General features: G+C 35.6%; 1 protein-coding gene and 1 long non-coding RNA gene across 2 annotated transcripts in view; one reads left to right on the top strand and one right to left on the bottom strand.

The window, feature by feature from the left end:
* Window positions 1–2,055: 2,055 nt before the first annotated feature.
* The window catches only part of LOC123669195 (T-box transcription factor TBX20-like), a 34,984-nt gene continuing 18,634 nt past the window's right edge, over window positions 2,056–18,405 (bottom strand). The window contains exons 3-7 of the mRNA XM_045602820.1: window positions 12,376–12,649; window positions 12,127–12,291; window positions 3,830–3,906; window positions 3,253–3,327; window positions 2,056–3,172 (exon numbers count right to left, since the gene is read on the bottom strand). Of these exons, the coding sequence (XP_045458776.1) occupies window positions 2,731–3,172; window positions 3,253–3,327; window positions 3,830–3,906; window positions 12,127–12,291; window positions 12,376–12,649 (1,033 nt within the window). The 3' untranslated portion in view covers window positions 2,056–2,730. The remainder of the gene's footprint in view (window positions 3,173–3,252; window positions 3,328–3,829; window positions 3,907–12,126; window positions 12,292–12,375; window positions 12,650–18,405) is intronic.
* LOC123669196 lies at window positions 5,768–7,017 on the top strand. Its single transcript, XR_006745708.1, has 2 exons — window positions 5,768–6,057; window positions 6,701–7,017. It is a non-coding gene; the product is annotated as an uncharacterized LOC123669196 (long non-coding RNA).

Below are 18,405 nucleotides of genomic sequence, written 5' to 3'. Positions count from 1 at the left end.
TGCACATTTTAAGTTTTTGTTATTGAATTGAAAGCACCTTAAATGTTCTACTGCAGCTGCAATGACATCTTCTCTACAAGTAAAGAATGCAATGAGTTTATTCGCTATTTTGCTTTTCTGCAGGTTGGCAAAATTTTCCTACCGTTGCGTTGTTGAGTTAATTATCAAGTGGTTAATACCTTCCGATGCATGGTGGATGTACAAGGACAAGGATAGTGATAAGAAACAAAAACTTGTATAACAGACTTCATGTAGTAGGTTATTATAAAACTTCAGTGTTTGTCTACTGTATTGAACCAAATATTCATTGATAGCGGAAATCAAATTCACTATCCTCGGTGATAATGACGTATTAAATGACATGGTAAGCATTCCATCAAGAACCCACACTACAAAGTTAGTGTATAAATACGGAGAGGTCGACTTTAATAGTTTCAGTATGACTTCGCCAGAGCGATCGTCCAGTTTTTGTATTTTGTTTTGTAATATATGAAGTTATAAAATATTTTTACACTTTTTATTTACGCTTAATAAAACTTTGCCTTTATTTAACAAACTAATTACGTTATTTTATTCACTTCGTTTGGCTTCCAATTATGCCAAGACAGCAAAAATGATTTCGCCAATGTCACGTAAAGTATTCGTACATATTATGTAATAGCGTTTAAGGAAAATATTATATTATAAAGAAAAGCAATCTCATTAAAAATATCTTCTTATTTGCCATACATATCGCTTATCAAGTTTCGTGTATGTGATGGCATGGGAACGCATTCTTACGGCGACCGGACTAATTGTGAGAGTAGAATGTTACTTCTAACGCCATCTAGCGGTGTTCGAGTCGGCAACTACAAAACCAGTTCTCATGGCCTCTCGGTACTGCTCTGCTTTAATTTAATTGAAAATCAATTTTAAAGTTAGGAGTATCTTCACTGATATTTTTTAATATTAGCTTTTATTCACAGTTTTGTTCACGTCTACAGAGAAGAATACGATTTTTTTTATAATGCCTGGTTTTCGTTACCAAAGTGAGATTTAATATTGACTGGAAAATAAAAATATTTGTATTCAAGTAAATATTCTAACAAAATTAGTCGTTTTAAAAGATAATACTTAGAAAAATAGTCGTTTTTCTATTCAAAATTAATGAATTTTGTATTGTTACGTACGACGACGTAACGTAGAGTTTGTAGCGCTTAACTTTTATGTGCAGATAGGTAAGTTATGTTATGGTATATTATATTCATATAAATATATGCTATTTATTTTGATGCTTGAATATTTTTAGACTAGTATTTGTGCTAGTGTGGTTGTAGCTGATACAAGACTTACTTTTTCTTACCGTACTCCAAGTAGTCGTAGAGTCGTTGTTCCGACATAAATATGTAATCGTCATCCCAAACATTTTGAACTTACTTTTGGAAATACAAAATTTTGGAGTTCTAGATTAGGTAACGAACCAATAAATATTATGTTAACAAAAGCCCTTCGTAGGTTATTTATTGGGTATAATTATTAGACGGTAAATGTAATAATTAAATTATAGTTGAGCTACAAGTTAGAATATTCAAACCAACAATCGCTCACTTTTGCTTACGTTTTATACAAGTATAAAATATATAGAGAAAGTTTCACTAAACTATGATCTCTTTCATTACAGCCTATACAGTCCACTGCTGGACATAGGCCTCCACAAGTTTACGCCAAAAATAACGTGAACTCATGTGTGTTGCCCATAGTCACCACGCTGGGCAGGCGGGTTGGTGACCGCAGTACTGGCTTTGTCGCACCGAAGACGCTGCTTCGATTATTCGAGATCAACTCTATTAAAAGTCATTAAATATTTTTTCCCATATTTGTATTTACATATTATAAACATAGTACCTATGTGTTTTGTATTCTGCGTTGTGATGCCCTGATTTTTCTTTTTTGAAAACATTTCCCAGTGAAACCAAAATAAATGCAGTGAATTGAGTAACAAGGTAAAACCAATAAAAAAATTGTTCTATAAGGATTTGGTATATAAGTCATCAATGAAAAAGAAAACAAAACATGATATGTTAACAAACATTTAATTTTTTTATTCATTATCAATATATTATTTATAATAATTATAATTTAACTACATAGTAAATAAAGGTACATCTATTTGTCCATTTATGATACCACAGAGTACCTTAAACACAGACAGCAAGTATCTACACTTTAATTATAATATCTATCTTACTACTAACAACTAGTCTGCTAAATATTGATTTCTTTTGTATTGCACATTTCACCTTACCAACTTAATTCATTGCCAAGTTATGAATAAATTTGTAACGCCAGATACTTATGTCGTAATACTTCACCAAGGATGTGTACAAAACTCAAACGTGACATTGCTGATTAGTGTTGAAAATTCTTAAAAGGAAATCAAAACCAACTAAGATTAGAAATTAGGAACATAATTTTATTCTATAACAACAGTAATTACAACCTTAAGCTAGATTTAAATATTTTTATTTTACAATATTTTACAAAACGGCTGGCGACACTGCGTTTCTACTGTCTATAGAAGTCACTCGCGATTGCAAAAGCACTATTCACTGTTTTTTTGTAATTAAATATGCAATTCACTAAAAATAAAAAGTGCTACTACACAGCGCCGCCAAGTTATACTTCGAGTTAACAACAAAAAACATTTACAGAGATCGTAGTAAACCATTCGCTGTCACATCACGGAATGCACTAAGTGGGACTGTGTGGTGGGTGAGGGGTATGCGGGGCGTGCGGGGGGAGCGGTGTATGAGGCAGGGAGTGCGGGCTCGCGTCGCGTAGGGAGTCCGGGGAAGAACCGGGTGAAGCGCGACGTGGCGGGTAGGGCGAGAAACGGTGCTGCGAGAGAGGTGGCACTGCGCCCGGATACACCGGCCGAGGCAGTTGCAAGCCGGAACCGGACGCTAAATGCTGCTGAGCCAGCAACTGTGGCGCCAAGCACGCCCACTGTCCCCACAAAGCAGCTGCAGGCACTCCGTATAGTGGGTATGCTGCACGTAAGAACAATTGAGACCTAGCCGCCAGTATAGCTTTCTCTTCCAGAGTTAGGTTGTTGTTGTGTTGATCCAAGTCGAATGGTCGCAGTGGTGATCGTAAATAATGCTGCTCCGCTAGCATCGATTCCATCGTTTCCCTGCAATAATTTAAAAGATGCTTAGATGTTTTCCTTTAGACAATATGCTATACTTAAATTAATAATATCTAGTTATCTACCTAGAATTGGCAGCGCTGAAGCGCGCGTCATCGGGGAAGACGGGTGTTCTTTCGTGCTCCCCCGTGATATAGAATCTCAAAAAGAAACAAATTCAAAATAAAATAAACTTAACCAACAAAACGCAAGGAAGTTGTTTGTGCAGGAAACGTAAGCGTGTGTTTAAGTAAATATCGAATATTTCGCGCTACTAGAAACTGTAAGCAAATTATAAATCATCAAGCGAATGTAAAGTGGGTCTATATTTATCTAGATTCGATTACTGAGAGTTAGAGATAGAGTCGTAATTGAGTAGGCGCAGGCATCAATCAGTGTCGCTGCGTTTGTTTCTGAGAGCGTGTCTGATGCTCGATTAGTAAAGTGATACCAAATACTATCACACTCGTAATGAGGACTAATGAACGCTGGCGACCGAGTGAATAATATGCGGCGAGCAGACCAGCAGGTGATTATTACGCACGCTCGATTTTCATCATTTATCTCTTAAATTTTTTACAAATTTACTTCTAGTACCTAATGTTTACAATATAAAATTAGGCTAAAGCTATATTGTGCGATAGAAAAACAGAAAATAGATACCTTTCGAATTCAGTGAGACGTGAAGAATCTCGAAATCCTTTAGCGAAAGGATTACTGTCAATCTTTAATTTAGTAATCTGTAACAAAAGAATAAGTAATATTACTTCTCTTAAGCTGTAACAAATATTTTTAACTTCTTATGCCTGTCAATAGATATTTAACCAAATACAAATTATGTACTAGTAAATGGCATTAGTAAATAAATGTTAGAATAACAAATATATTTTAACACACAGGGAAAAGCAAAGTAAACATTTATATATCGTATCTTTTGCGTAATTTCTTATAATACAAGCGGAATTAAGTCGGTGCACTCATAAAATACTCTGTTGACTTAGGTACCGTCGAAGGTGTTAAAAAATGTATTTGGCAGAGGCCAAGTACTGTGATGAAAAATCGCCCCCTCGCTGCGCGCGCGCTCCCGCTGGGACCTCCATACAGCTTGTAAATAATATTTACGACAATCTCCCGCGAGCACGATTCCATCAAACGGCACTCGGTCGCCGAATATCCGGACAATTAAAAGATATTAAATTTAAAAAAATACTAGAAGAATACTTGAAGAATTTCGGTCTGTGTAAACAACAAAAGCGTGTTTATAAAAATCAAAGCCGGTTGGTTAATTTGCTACTGGCATAACTCTATCTATAAATTAATAAATGATTAATGAATAATAATGAATGAATAAGTAATATAACATTATGATAGCTTGTAATTTTGGTTGGCTATTCGAGAACTATCTATATAATTAACTAGCATCCCGCCCCAACTTCGAACGGATATTTAACAAAAAAAATCCCCTTTTTTTTAATTATAAGAATATAGCCTATGTCACCCGCGGATAGTGTTGCTTCCCAATAGGGAAAGAATTTTTCAAATCGTTTTAGGAGCCTATTCAATGCAAACAAACAATCAATAAAAATTTTCCTCTTATTATAAAATATTAGTATAGATAAATTATTCTAATAACATTATTATATTGTTAAATACTTATGGAATGATAATGATCCATCGAAGTAGACAAGAAGCCAGTTTGTTATTGACTTATCAATATTGATAGGTACTTGATAGACTTATGGATATATATTTAATCCCGTGAATGCTGAATTGGTTTTGAAATTTCTTCGAAATATTCCATTGAATTGCCAAGTCAATTGGCGAAGTGTGAATTCGGCATTGTGGTATTTGCAATAAACAAGTCATCGGGCAGCCATCGAGCTCGTGTCAATCTTTCAGCAATGCGTGTAGCGGCGGCCGGCGACGCGCCAGTAATTATCTGCCGAGTGATCCCGCACTATGCCGGGCTACTGAGCTATTCTAGCAGACGTAAGCGCTACAACCTCGTCATGCGTGTTTTATTGTCCTCTTTGTCGAAGTGCTACAGCGCTGCAAATGTCACACAGAGCACGAGTGTTCCACTTGACTCGCCTACCTACACAAGAGTTAATTGCATGGTATTTTGACAAGTTCGCACTAGACAGGTAATTTAGGACGATGAACTCCACAAAAGAATGTCGGAAATTGCAACGTTAACGATATACAGAAACAAATCAACTTTTATTTTTCAAACTGTTTTGTAATATTTCAAGCGACGACGATTAAACGCTTATTTTACTGTTAAAAATGTTTATGAATCTGTTTGATCTTCCGTCACGAAGGCGCGTTAATCTAACAAACGTCTTGATAAAGTCGCATAGTATTGTTCCAGATCAAAAGAAACAATAAACATTACGATATATTGACCGATTCATGTCAAGTGTTCAGTTAGTGGGGAATTTTATAGAACTAATGACTACCGAAATAATACTACTTTAACTACTGCAGTATCTTGTGTTGTATACGTATTATATGAAGGATAAACGTTAATTATTACGTACGTATTATTCTTCATATAACACGTACGTATAACTAGATACGCATCGCTCAGTGTTCAGTTAAAATCTCACTTCGGAATTAATGCGCCGTCATTTCGAGGTGAATAGGATTTGAGAGACACAATGAGGACTCGTATCACTCCACGGACGTTTGAGAACATGTTTCTTCGCCCCTCGAAGTACAAGCACCAGGGATGCGGTGTCGAGGGTCACACAGCTACTTACAATTGCACGCCCACCTGGCAAGACATTGACTACAATGGCCTATCACGCGCTTGCGCCCGATGTAATAAGTGCGCCTACGGTCAGGTAGCAGACATGTTGTCATATTCTAATAGAAAATGGTCGACTTAGGTAAGTACCTATAGTTTTACGTACTTGTATATTTTATAAGTATTATAATTGTTATTACTTTTTAACTACTTTGCTTTATGATGGATTTGATAAAATTAAAACATATCAATGATAATTATACCTAATAAGTGGGAGCACGAATCTCACAAAAGCGTTAAAAAATGTAAAATTTCTGAAAATAATGTTACTTATGTACTTGCAAGTTGGGTTAACAACTATGGGATTCTCATGACCACATCTCATGTCTTTGTAATGGTATTATGGTACACCTACAATCGTACCCGTCTACAAACTTAGGTAAAATAATTTTACAACAATATAGTCTATATTACTTTTTAATAAATAATTTCATAAAGCACGTTTCATACTTGTGAATAAAAAAATTTGCATTTTTCAATCCAGTTCCAATCAAGTTCCATTCTCGTAAAAACTTGGGACCATAAACCGTTTATTTTAAACCACATATTTGACTATTAATATAAAAATGTTTCATAGCAAACCATTTCTATCAATCATTTTAGGATCAAAGAACAAAGCTCCACAAAGATACAATCATAGCCTTTCCGCTGATAATACATATTTATAACGGGTACTCTTATAATATTCATCATGGGAGATTAATTGAATTGTTTTAATTCTACAGGTCGTACACCACACGTCGTGTAACGCTTGAATAATGAATGGAATACTTTCACGTTACCGACATTTATTAGATTTAGTACAAACATAAGGACGAGGCGTGTCAAAACAACCTAATTTCAGTATCAACAAACGGTCTCCTTGGGCGGCGTGCGCTGCCGCTCAGTGACAATATTAAAGGCGTCTTAATGACATTATTCCCGGGTGGGAAAAAAACTTCTAGAAAAAAATTCAGGAAAAAGGAAATAGTCGACTTACTGCGCTGGCGCATGTTTAGTCTACGATCATTATTTGTAATAAATATCCTTAATTAATGTATTATTTTAGTTTTTTATTTTTTCTCAATTTAGTCACAACGCGAATATTTATCAAAGAAACCATATTAAAATTAATATTCTTATAAACTTTACCTTTCATAGGAAAAATCAAAGTAATATTAAATCTGTATTTTGCACATTAAAAGCTAATATATTTGTCGATACATCGAGCTCGTAAGTTTATTTCGAAATGAAAAATAAAGAATCTGTCGTGTAAACACGGCGGGACGAGGAAGGAGACAGACAGGAACATTCTAGGGAATAAATAAATGTCGCGTTACCGCCAGCATTCTCCTTATGGTTTTATTGATTGACGTAGGGCCGTGTTTGACGTAGTGGATTTTAACTTTTAAATGTTAACTAAGTACTACAGTTCACGTTTTACCCTATTTTGAAATTTAATTGCTTGTGTTTAAAACTAGACATTATTTTAGAATAATAAAAAATATTAATAAAATTTCATTGTTTAAAGTGTTATTTTAAGTACGAAAAAAAAAAAACGTAAAATCTGTGACGAAAACAATGACACGTTACTTGTTTATTTTTTAAAAGTATTTTATTTTTAACTAAACAAATAGTATCAGATATCTAAAAGTTTCAAAGATTGTAGGAATTGTGCTAAGATAATAAATTTAAAACGACAAACAGCTGTGGGAGCTGTAAATGACGTTTTCAAGAATACCGGTGCTTTATTATTTTGCAAATGTTCAGAAATTACGGTCGATGCATGTGGCATCGATAAGTGAACCGGTTTAACTTCTTTAATAAAATAAATATTTCTTTAGCTATATATAAAAATTTATAAACAAATAAATCGCTCATATTTTGGATAGTTAGTACATTGAAATAAACATAAATTGCTAATAAGCGTTTCATAAATTTAACACATTCTCGAACGTATGTTGCGACAGTCTAACAAAAGGAACTTATATTTCATCTTCATCGTCCAGTAATTCGATAAGCTGTAAACTTTCACGTACCGTGCCGATGGAGAGAATAAAAGAAACGGAATGTAAATCGTAAAGATCTTCAGCGATTTCGTTCGCTATCTTTAGAAGTATTCTGCCCATCCACATAATTTTAGTTTTGTTTTTGTTATTTACTTAATAAAAGTTCTTAATTTTTAAAGTTCTCATTGAACTATCGTGTTATCAATTTGGAATTTGGTCAAGTACATTTCTTTCGGAGGGTCCTTGAATTTGCGTCAATAGTTCTCTTAATGGGCCTACTGTTAATATGAGGTCAACTTTACATTCGTGCCCGTAATCACGGCTATAGATTCTGAAAATCAGCGAGTAGGCAATCTCCCACATTTCAATAAGAACTATTCTTATAAAATGTTTACATCAAGTAACAATAATAATGATGGATCAAAATGACACGTTCAAAAGTGACAGTTAATTTGATGTTGGCGTTACAGATTAAGTATGTTATAATTAAGTCATAATTTCGTAACTTTTTGAGCCTGCACTAAAGGCAATTATCACATCCCTTAGCGGCAAGGTGCGCGAGTTAATAGATTATAATCATTTTGACACTTATATTGAAAATTATAAATGTTTTTATGTACTATGTAGTATCTATTAAATGTAACTATAGAATATGATTCATAATGGTACTTATAATATTTTGTGGTACATACGTACCTACGGATTTAAATATTTATCATCAAAAAAGTTCTTTGTCAATTTTTACTATAATGATAATGAAAAGTGTACTATAGACGGTATACCTAGATCAATTTCATATGAATTTCTTGCTTATTAAGTTAAGCTAACGATACCATAATATTATGTATATGTAGGTATCTTGAGGTGGCTGGGTGCGCAGACGCAATAAATTCAGACGGGCCGCACACGACGGCTCTGCGTGACGTCACACCTCGCGTGATCGATGGCGAGTGAGAAGGAGATCACGCTTTCCCACCTTCAGGCTGGCACGCCGGGAGCGAGTGAGACACAATATCGATAAATAATTTTACGTTAAATTATTTTAAATCCTGTCATAAGCAAGTACGTTGACTTCTTGTATTTTGAATTTCGTATGCTAATGCTTTTATTATAATATTGCAAATAACTTCCTAAAGGATAGGCATTTAGATCACTTAAGATATTTGTAAGTCGCATTTGCAACTGCAAAAGGTTAAACACAATTTTACGCATAACAACGACCTTATAAAAAACGTCATTAGTCATTTACGATATAATCAAAAATATTAATAGCAGTACGTTGACAAATATAAAAGGATCGTATTCTTCAGAATGGATCGATTATTTGAAGAGAAAAAGAAGTGAGACCGAGAGGTGCGCGGTGCGGAGGAGGGACACTCGTGACACCTGACCGCAGCCATTTTGGCCCGTGAAATATGTTTATTTGTCATGGCTGCCCTTTGTTATTGAAATTGTGTTTGCCTTTACTCCTTCTTTATATTGTTCGATTATGTCTGAGTAAAACTCGTTTGTGGATGCTCAATGTGAGAATAGCCTCGGATTGAAGATTTTAGAATATTGATTGTTGATACTGAGAAATGAGAAATAAATTTCAATTAAGTAGCCATTGAATGTGTTTACGCATCTACGTACGGCTGATTAGGCGCAGTTATTTTCGTGATTATCTCCTTCAAACGCGTAATATACAAAAGGTATGACTAACGAAACTGTTCGTTCGATCTCTCTAATCGCTATATTGTGTTTTGTGTCTATATTTTACATGTTCAAAGTCAATTGAGCACAGTCGCTTGTAATCTTAGATTTGTTATATGAACAAATATTTATTAGGTAATACGCTTTTTGAGGATAAACATGTTTGAACGGTCGATCCCTCGCGGCAGGTTGCCATCCGCGATATTTTTTCCGTCGTATCTCAGCGAAGCAATCGATCATAACAAATTCACTAGTCATCGGCTATTAAAAAACGCATTGTGTGTCGAGGACGCGTAAACTCTTACAAACATTGTCACCTCACCCCGAGTTGGATCCCAGACAAAGGATTGTTCACAAAACGAACAACGGTATGGTGGGTGTAGCTTATTAAATATTGAAGCAGGTTGGTTCGTTAGTCGTTTTCCCGGGAAACCACCCCGCGGCGCGTCCTGGCGACGCTGAGTCTCACGGCAAATGCACAAAAAATACACTTAACATTTTTTTAAATATTTTATCTCATCTCATATCAACGTTGGTGTATGATAAAGCACCAATAATGATGTTACGCCTCGAACCGATTTTGTGACCAATGTTAATAAATTTTGTTGACACTTTTTTGTTAACTTGTATCGTTCTTTATTACAAATATATGTATGCTTGCAACTCTACTTGTCTGTAGACAACAATAAAATTACACTACAAGTTAATAAATACTGAAGAGAAAAAATAACTGACTTTGCCATAAGAAAGCTCAAAAACTGCTACCAAGGAAAAGTTTTTTTTTCAATATTAAATTTATTATATAGATGCTGTGTCAGATTTACAGTGTCAACTAAATGACTCTATAATTTTTTGTCAAAGTTAGAATTTATGTGGGTTTAAGACGTATCGGTCGGCGCAGGTGCAAACACGCTAAGTGTGCTCTTATTGTTGTAAGGGATTGGGTTATCAGTGACACTATCTCCTCGTTCGACAAATGTTTAAGCTGTCAGAGTTGTGACGTCAGTAAGATCGTAGCTGCGCCCGCGCCGCATCGTTGCGATCGAAGAGTTGATAGCGTATTCAAAATTCTAGCTGTTATATACTTGAATACAATATATGTTTTTAGTAAATATCATATTATATTCTCTATATTCATTACATATATATCATTATCTATAATATAAAAATGAGTCGCTGAATGTGTTGCTAAGCGCAAAACTCGAGAACGATTGGACCGATTTCGCTAATTCTTTTTTTAAAATATTCCTTGAAGTACGAGGATGGTTCTTACGGAGAGAAAAATTCTAAAACAAAATAATAAAATTAAAGAATCGACTGTTAGGCGATACGAAGTTCGCCGGGTCAGCTAGTATTCTCTAAATTCCTATTCAAAACATTCTGAATATATATTTCATCAGTAAAATATATTTCATATTTATTGCTACGTCAATATATTTGATAGCAGTAGGCTTAGATTGTAAATCTAACTGTGCGTTAGAATCAATAGTTATCAATAACCCTGCCCTGGGGAGTCATTCCTACGGCAAATTGTATAGACGTAACCATTTAGTAGAGCAAGTAAACTATTACCCACTGCAACGAAGACTGTTAAATGCTTCATTTATAATAAAATCTTTAACAAAAATGTAATAGAATTATACGAATATAAGTATCCATATATTAATTAATAAATTGTCTCAACATGAGTCGGAGTTAATATTTTAAGAAATCCGAACCACGAGAGCTAATTAACGGGCGAATGAAGATTTATGTACCGCGTTGTCGATATAAAGTAACGCTTCCTTTATGAACCTCAAAACGTCCTAATTACTGCGCGGGAGAAAACAAAACGAGAAATTGTGACGCCCAAACGCTCTTGTGACAGGGAATTAATTGCTCGTGGCGACACATGCAGCATATGGATACGGGTGGGCTTAGCGGAAACATAAGCTGAGCGGGCAGAGGGTAAAACACCCGCCAATATGGTAACGGCCTTACGAAACTTTGTGTTATAATTAAATAAGACTAATTCTTAAATATCGAGCTTCTTGTTGTCTCTTATTCTATGGACATTAAAAAGAATATAACGAAAAAACATTTGTATCGACAGTTTAGTTGATGCTGAATCGAGACAGACAGTTTTATATTTAGCTCAGTGAAAACTTTAATCGTCAACGCGGCGCGGCCGTCACCCGCACTGTCCGTCCGTCGTCGGCATCGCCCGCGGTGGCCGCTTGATAAACAAAAAATTATGTGCTACCTCCCTTTGTTCAGACTGGACATACCTTTCAGCGAGATGCAATTAGTGTTCCAGAAATAATACTTGTCGATAGTCAGCCGACAACGCACTGCAATTTCAAACATTTGCTCCTCTGATCTATTTTCGAAATCGAATGATACCCAACAAATGATGCCAAATAAAACAGTGGACAACTTATTTATGACCATCCCGACGCGGATCGGTTACACTATGTACAATGTGTACTTACAAGTTGGTTTTGGTAGGCGGTGACCGCTGTGAAGACACATTCCGGAAAAATGAACGTCTTGAACTCCTCTTGCTCAAGGTCGGTTATCGGTGCGTTTATTGCACCTTCCCGTCTCAACACGAGGTGGATTCGAGGCTGATATTTATGCATTGAATTCAACACCAACTGCAGAAAATATATGATTGTATTAAGGTTTTTATAAAAGTTTTTCTTCCTTAGAGAATATATGTAATGTAAAAAAATAATTACCTGTCCGTTCTTGTCCATCTCGTTGTTGGTGAGCTTGACCTTCTCGAAGGAGACGACCTGCTTGCGTAGCTGGTCGCTGGAGAAGGGCGAATCGGGGTGCGGGTAGAGGCGCGCGGGCGCGGGCGGGTCTGCCTTGCCGGCCACCAGCCACGAAGAGCGGTGGTAGGCGTAACGGTAACGCTTGCCGTCTACGGGGACTACGTCCAGCAGCACGGCGTAGCGCGCCTCGGCGCGGCAACCCGCGAACGATACCCGCACCGTCGGGAACATGCGTCTGTCAATGATGATGACATGCTAAGCTATATCATAACTCAAACTACAATTTATTTCGAAAGGATGTTGATTTTATGTAGGAAATATTTGATTAATTGAGAAGATGCAGCAGGAAATCACTTATCATCGTATGAACTGTACGCTTGTTTGCCAACCTAGTTGTATAAAAAAAAAAACAGTTTCTTTATCTTTACAATCTAAATAACAGCTTTTTTATATTTTAATACAAGTAAAGCATCACGTGCATATTTTTTTCCTTGCTTTATCGACTTCCTCATGCTATTGTTTTGTTAAAGCGTGTATTTTCACATTAACGCAATTATTCGATAATTACTTGCATGAGTTAAAATTACCGCATGGTGAAACCGGCACCAATCGTCTTTGCTCATTAGAACTTTGTTTATCGCAAATTATCGCAACTTATAATAGCAACATTGCCTTATACGTCAATATTTGTAATAAAACGTGTAATGTCTTTTTTTCATATTTGATAGCATATATGTTTTCATAAAAATCAAAATGTGGCATCGTTATATTTTTCATTGTCTTGTTATTGTTAGAAGTGACAAAATAATATATTAAATAGGGAACAAAAAATGCACCGCAGCAGACAATCGTTAGAGCTAAAAATATATCAACGGAGTTAAAAAAATATGTACCAAAACGTACATATTTATATCAGAACGTATTTCCTCTCGTAGGACTACACTTCCTAGGCCTCGCTCCCCTTCCCCTTCTTAACGGAGACATTCTTTAATGTACCCTGTTGCAGAAAGATGAATGGGTAGACATTTTTGTATAGGTGTGTTTTTGTTTACTACTCGTAAAATTGCTTGTGGTAGGCTGAATTAATGGCTTTTATTACCCTCTTCCTCGTGACTGTGGTTCCCTGGTATATTTTTTCCTTAACAAGGAGTGGTATTCGTTTGAAATTGATAATTTAAGACAAACAATCGCTAATAGTTATTTACTAATGAGAAACAGAACGGCGAAATTGAAGTGTAAGAAAAAGCGATCTAAGATAATAACTCGTTGTACGAAGAGAGGAGTGTCACAAAAACTGGTGTCGGTAGCGAGCGCGTGTAACACTATCTTCAAATCGACATAAAATGGTAGTCATTGAGGCAGCAAGAACGGAAACAACAAATCTCTGATGTAACCTGAGAAGCAAGAACGTGTAGCGGTCGTTCGTTTTTTTGTTAGCATTACTGGAATGACTCGTACAAAAGCAATTGACAATTTGCTATCTGACATTAGGCAATATGAATTAAGGACGTATCTTGTGACCCGAAAACGACGTTATTATAGGCTTATTTTCTACCGACGACCACCCGCGCGCAGAGTATATTGTGTATATTATAGTTTACAATAGTTATGATTGGCTAAGATTTGTAATGGAATCTTTATGTCTCACGATTGTAGTCGAGGTACTAAACCCGAGACGCGTAACAAAGACGAGGCGTCATTAGAAATGTGCGTTCTAGCGATTTTACAACATCGAAGGACAACAAAAATAAGAATACCATTAATAAGATTTATGCACCTTTAGCCGTGGTCGCGCGCGTCGATTTGTGAGATGCCTCTTATAGCATTCACGATAGTGCACGCTCGCACGGGCAATTTCGTACATGCGTTAATGGCGACACTCGCCGTACACCGATATATATTGCCGCAATGATATATGACCACCGACGTCGTCCATCATTCTACCACCCAAAAGTTAGCAGAATACTGAGAGAGCAAAAGGATTAAGAGACACATACACGCGTTTTAATGAGCAGATACCGAAGACAGAAATAAGGGCTGACCGATTTAAACGCATCGTTATTGTTATGACATTGTTAAATTCTCACAATCGAGGTTTTATAGTTCATAAAATACGAATAGTCTTTGGAGAATTCTATTTTGAAATACTTATTTGATTTACAAAAAGATAAGCCATATAACTATGGTTTATTAATACTATACTAACATATTACTATTATATTAACATTTCTTGCTAATAATGAGGAGTTGTTACATAGATACGATAAAAACAACGCATGAGTCATTTCAGTGCTCAGGCATTTCGTCTTAATTAGAGGCGAGGTGCAAACTCGTCAATCATTGTTTCCCTGTGCGTCAGTTTGATGCATCTCCTCAACGCACTATTGCGTATCTTTCGACCATGAATCCTTGTTATATTCCTTTATTAGAAATAAATATTTATAAAATTTCTTAGCCGATATTTTTGTATTTATCAATGCTTAGCTATAATTTTTAAAATATAATATATTTATTTTCTATCAGCACATTATTGTGTATCCCTATTTAAATATATCAAAATATTTTGTTAGTAAAACCTTAATCTATATAAACTGATTTAATTATAAAACTAATTTTATATATTATTTCTTATATATAAAAATGAATCGCAAAATGTGTTGCTTAGCGCAAAACTCGAGAACGGTTGGACCGATTTCGCTAATTCTTTTTTTAAAATGTTCCTTGAAGTACGAGGATGGTTCTTACGGAGAGAAAAATTCTAAAAAAAAAAAAAAATTAAATTTCCTGAAAAAGTCTAAAAACAACACTTTTCTATACTCCCATACAAAAGATTTGTGATAATACTTAAAAGTCACTGTTAGGCGATACGAAGTTCGCCGGGTCAGCTAGTATTATATATAAATATTTATTCAACGCATTTACATTTTAAGGCCGCGTTGGCGCAACGGTCACAGCACTGGTTTATGGCCGTTGCGCTGGCGGTTGCGGCTTTGATCCCCGCACGTGAAAAATTATATAGTGTTGCCATACAGATGTTAACAGTGGTCTGGGTGTTTGCGCAGTCCTTCTGGGTCTCCCCACAGTGCCATATAAATCCGCCAACCTGCATTGGAGCAGCGTGGTGGATTAAGCTCTGATCTTTCTCGTACATGGGCAAAAAGGCCTATGTAAAGGCCCAGCTGTGAGATATTACAGGCTGAAGCGTAAAGTATTTATCATCATTTCAGCCTATTGCAGTCTACTGCTGGACATAGGCCTCCACAAGTTCGCGCCAAAAATGCGTGAACTCATGTGTGTTGCCCGTAGTCACCACGCTGGGCAGGCGAGTTGGTGACCGCAGGGCTGGCTTTGTCGCACCGAAGACACTGCTGCCCGTCTTCGGCCTGTGTGATTCAAAGCCAAAGCAGCAAAAAAGTTAGATGGTTATCCCGCCATCGGTCGGCTTCTTAAGTTCCAAGGTGGTAGTGGAACCTTGTTATCCCTTAGTCGCCTCTTACGACATCCACGGGAAGAGAGGGGTTGGCTATATTCTTTGGTGCCGTAGCCACACAGCACAGTATTTATACATCTAAAAAAAGTATTTATACATCTAAAAAAAATCATATAAAATATTTAAAAGTATCTATCTATTATTTTGTTACTGCTCTGTCGTTGTTCTAACATACCTAATAAACGACAAAGTCTAGTTTAAACTTAATAAATGAAAGTACAATTTACAACGATCAATTGTTCGTTTTTATTAGAAATGCTTGCATATTGATCTTAGAATAAATTATATTATATATTTTATTTTGTAATGAAATCTTAGAGGACTAAAATGTAAAAAACAAAAATATCAAAAAAGCTAAATTTATCTCGTGGTTTCACGTAGTCAAAAAATCCGTCGGACCAGGTTAGATCGGTCGGGCTGCTTATACGATTTCGATTTAGAATTTGAATAGTCTCACAACGAAACTTACATACTCTATATAAATTAAATAAAAAGTCACTCACAGTCAGTCAATCAGTCACTAGCGACAGTGAAGACAAATTATAAGAGTAGGGTACGCACATAAAATAAAGATAAGTTACTTATATCTTAATACAAATACAAATTGAGAAATAATGCTATGCGTGATAACAGAACGTATGCAGGAGGCAGTAAACATTAACGCAATGTTATCACGTCGTGATAGCACCGAGCGGCCAATCAGCGCGCGTCTAATTATACAGAAAAGCGCTTTATTATTAGCAATTATACGCCGCCATATTGCCAGCGATTTAATTAACTCGATTCGTTGATTAGGGACAGATGGCGCGCGCATATTTTGCTCATTAACGCACTTGAAGCAATCGCCTCGTATCATTAATGGCGTTTTGATAAAGCCAGATTTATTAAGTAATAATACTTATAATTGATTAATATTTTAATCAAATTCAAAACACTTTTGATTTGCTTTATTACAATAATAAAATTGCTTTAGCATGTATTTTATTACATCCTTTTAATTTATTTTTTTTTAAATACAACCTTTTATGCAATGTATTACCTACATGTGAATGATTTATTACAATAATAAGCATACACTAAGGTTTTCTTTCTTTATTTATTAGAATACATGCATTATTTGTTCCGATATTAGGATCAAATCGTTATACTTTATAGCATACATAGCCTTTGTTTAACTGAGGTAGGGACACAGCAGGAAATATTGTACTCAAAATCTGCAGCAGCCGGACTGGGGAAGTACCTCGATCTTACAGGAGATCGCGGCTAAATAATACTGCTTTCAAACAGTGTTGTGTTCCTGTGGTGAATAAGTTGACCAGAGTTCCTGGGGAGAGTCGGGGGTAGGGTCGATAACGCGCTTATGATGCTTCTGATGTTACAGGCGTCTATAGGTAAGCTACGGTAATCGCATAACATCAGTTGAGCCGAACGCTCGTTTGCCGTCCTAGTTGTAAAAAAAAGTGTGTGTGTTAGCTCCAACGCATGACTGGAGTATACTCCTTCAGATCAACTGTCTAAATAGGCACAAAAAGCCTTACTAGGATAAGAAAAAGATTAATACCACATCAAATGGTAAATAAACGAATCAAATGACGCCATCTATCGGGCCATAGTTGGCGTTATTAGTAAATATCGTCGTCTAGCGGAATCCCAGTAGGTTTCGATAGATAGCGTTACGAGAAATATAGCGAGGTCATTCGTTAAGTGGATTCTATGCTCTTCATATTTTTTCATGCTGGAGGCCTTATATGAAAATCGAATCTTAATGAGTTAAAATAAAATTTTAAATTCTACGTGTTGACGTATCTTAACATTAATGTATTCTTTATTAATACGCATTTAATATGCGTAATAATCAAATATTCCTTAGAATAAAGTAAACATAAACGTTACAGTTATTTTCAAGTTTATGTTAACAAATATTTCAAAATTAATAGTTATGAAAACATTGCTTAACTGATTATCATGCTGCCGTTTCGCATTAGTTCAAATTAGTACTAATAGTGAGCTGTGAGTGAGTTTCACTGCATAATTCAAGTGACAACAATCCCAGCCGGTAGCCAATGAATATTTCATATCAATAATGGCTCCACTTACCGCTAATTTTACGGCCGCAGGCTCATACCTAGCTGTGACTACATCTAACACAATCTGTGTACATTATCATGATCGCAGTGTATTGTTGACTGTTGTGTGACTGTTGTTGATTTTAAAAACTTGTATTTCACTACCCATTCCAGATGGTTTTACTTATTTAAACGATAAAAAAATTTCATGCCTGCCTTATTTTGTTTTAGATTAATTATTTTAATTTAAATGAATAGCTTCTGAAACAATTTCATTAGTTAGTTTACTTTGTTTCAATATATTACTTAGTAGTAAAAATATATGATGAATATAATACATAATATAATATTACAATTATAATCTGTCGTAAAGCACACGATACACTGGTCGTACCTACCTTTTTTTTACGTGGGGAAAATCCATCATGGATACCC

This window comes from Melitaea cinxia, chromosome 3, assembly GCF_905220565.1.
Source record: "Melitaea cinxia chromosome 3, ilMelCinx1.1, whole genome shotgun sequence".
Taxonomy (NCBI): domain Eukaryota; kingdom Metazoa; phylum Arthropoda; class Insecta; order Lepidoptera; family Nymphalidae; genus Melitaea; species Melitaea cinxia.
This window is presented reverse-complemented; position numbering and strand designations above follow the sequence as displayed.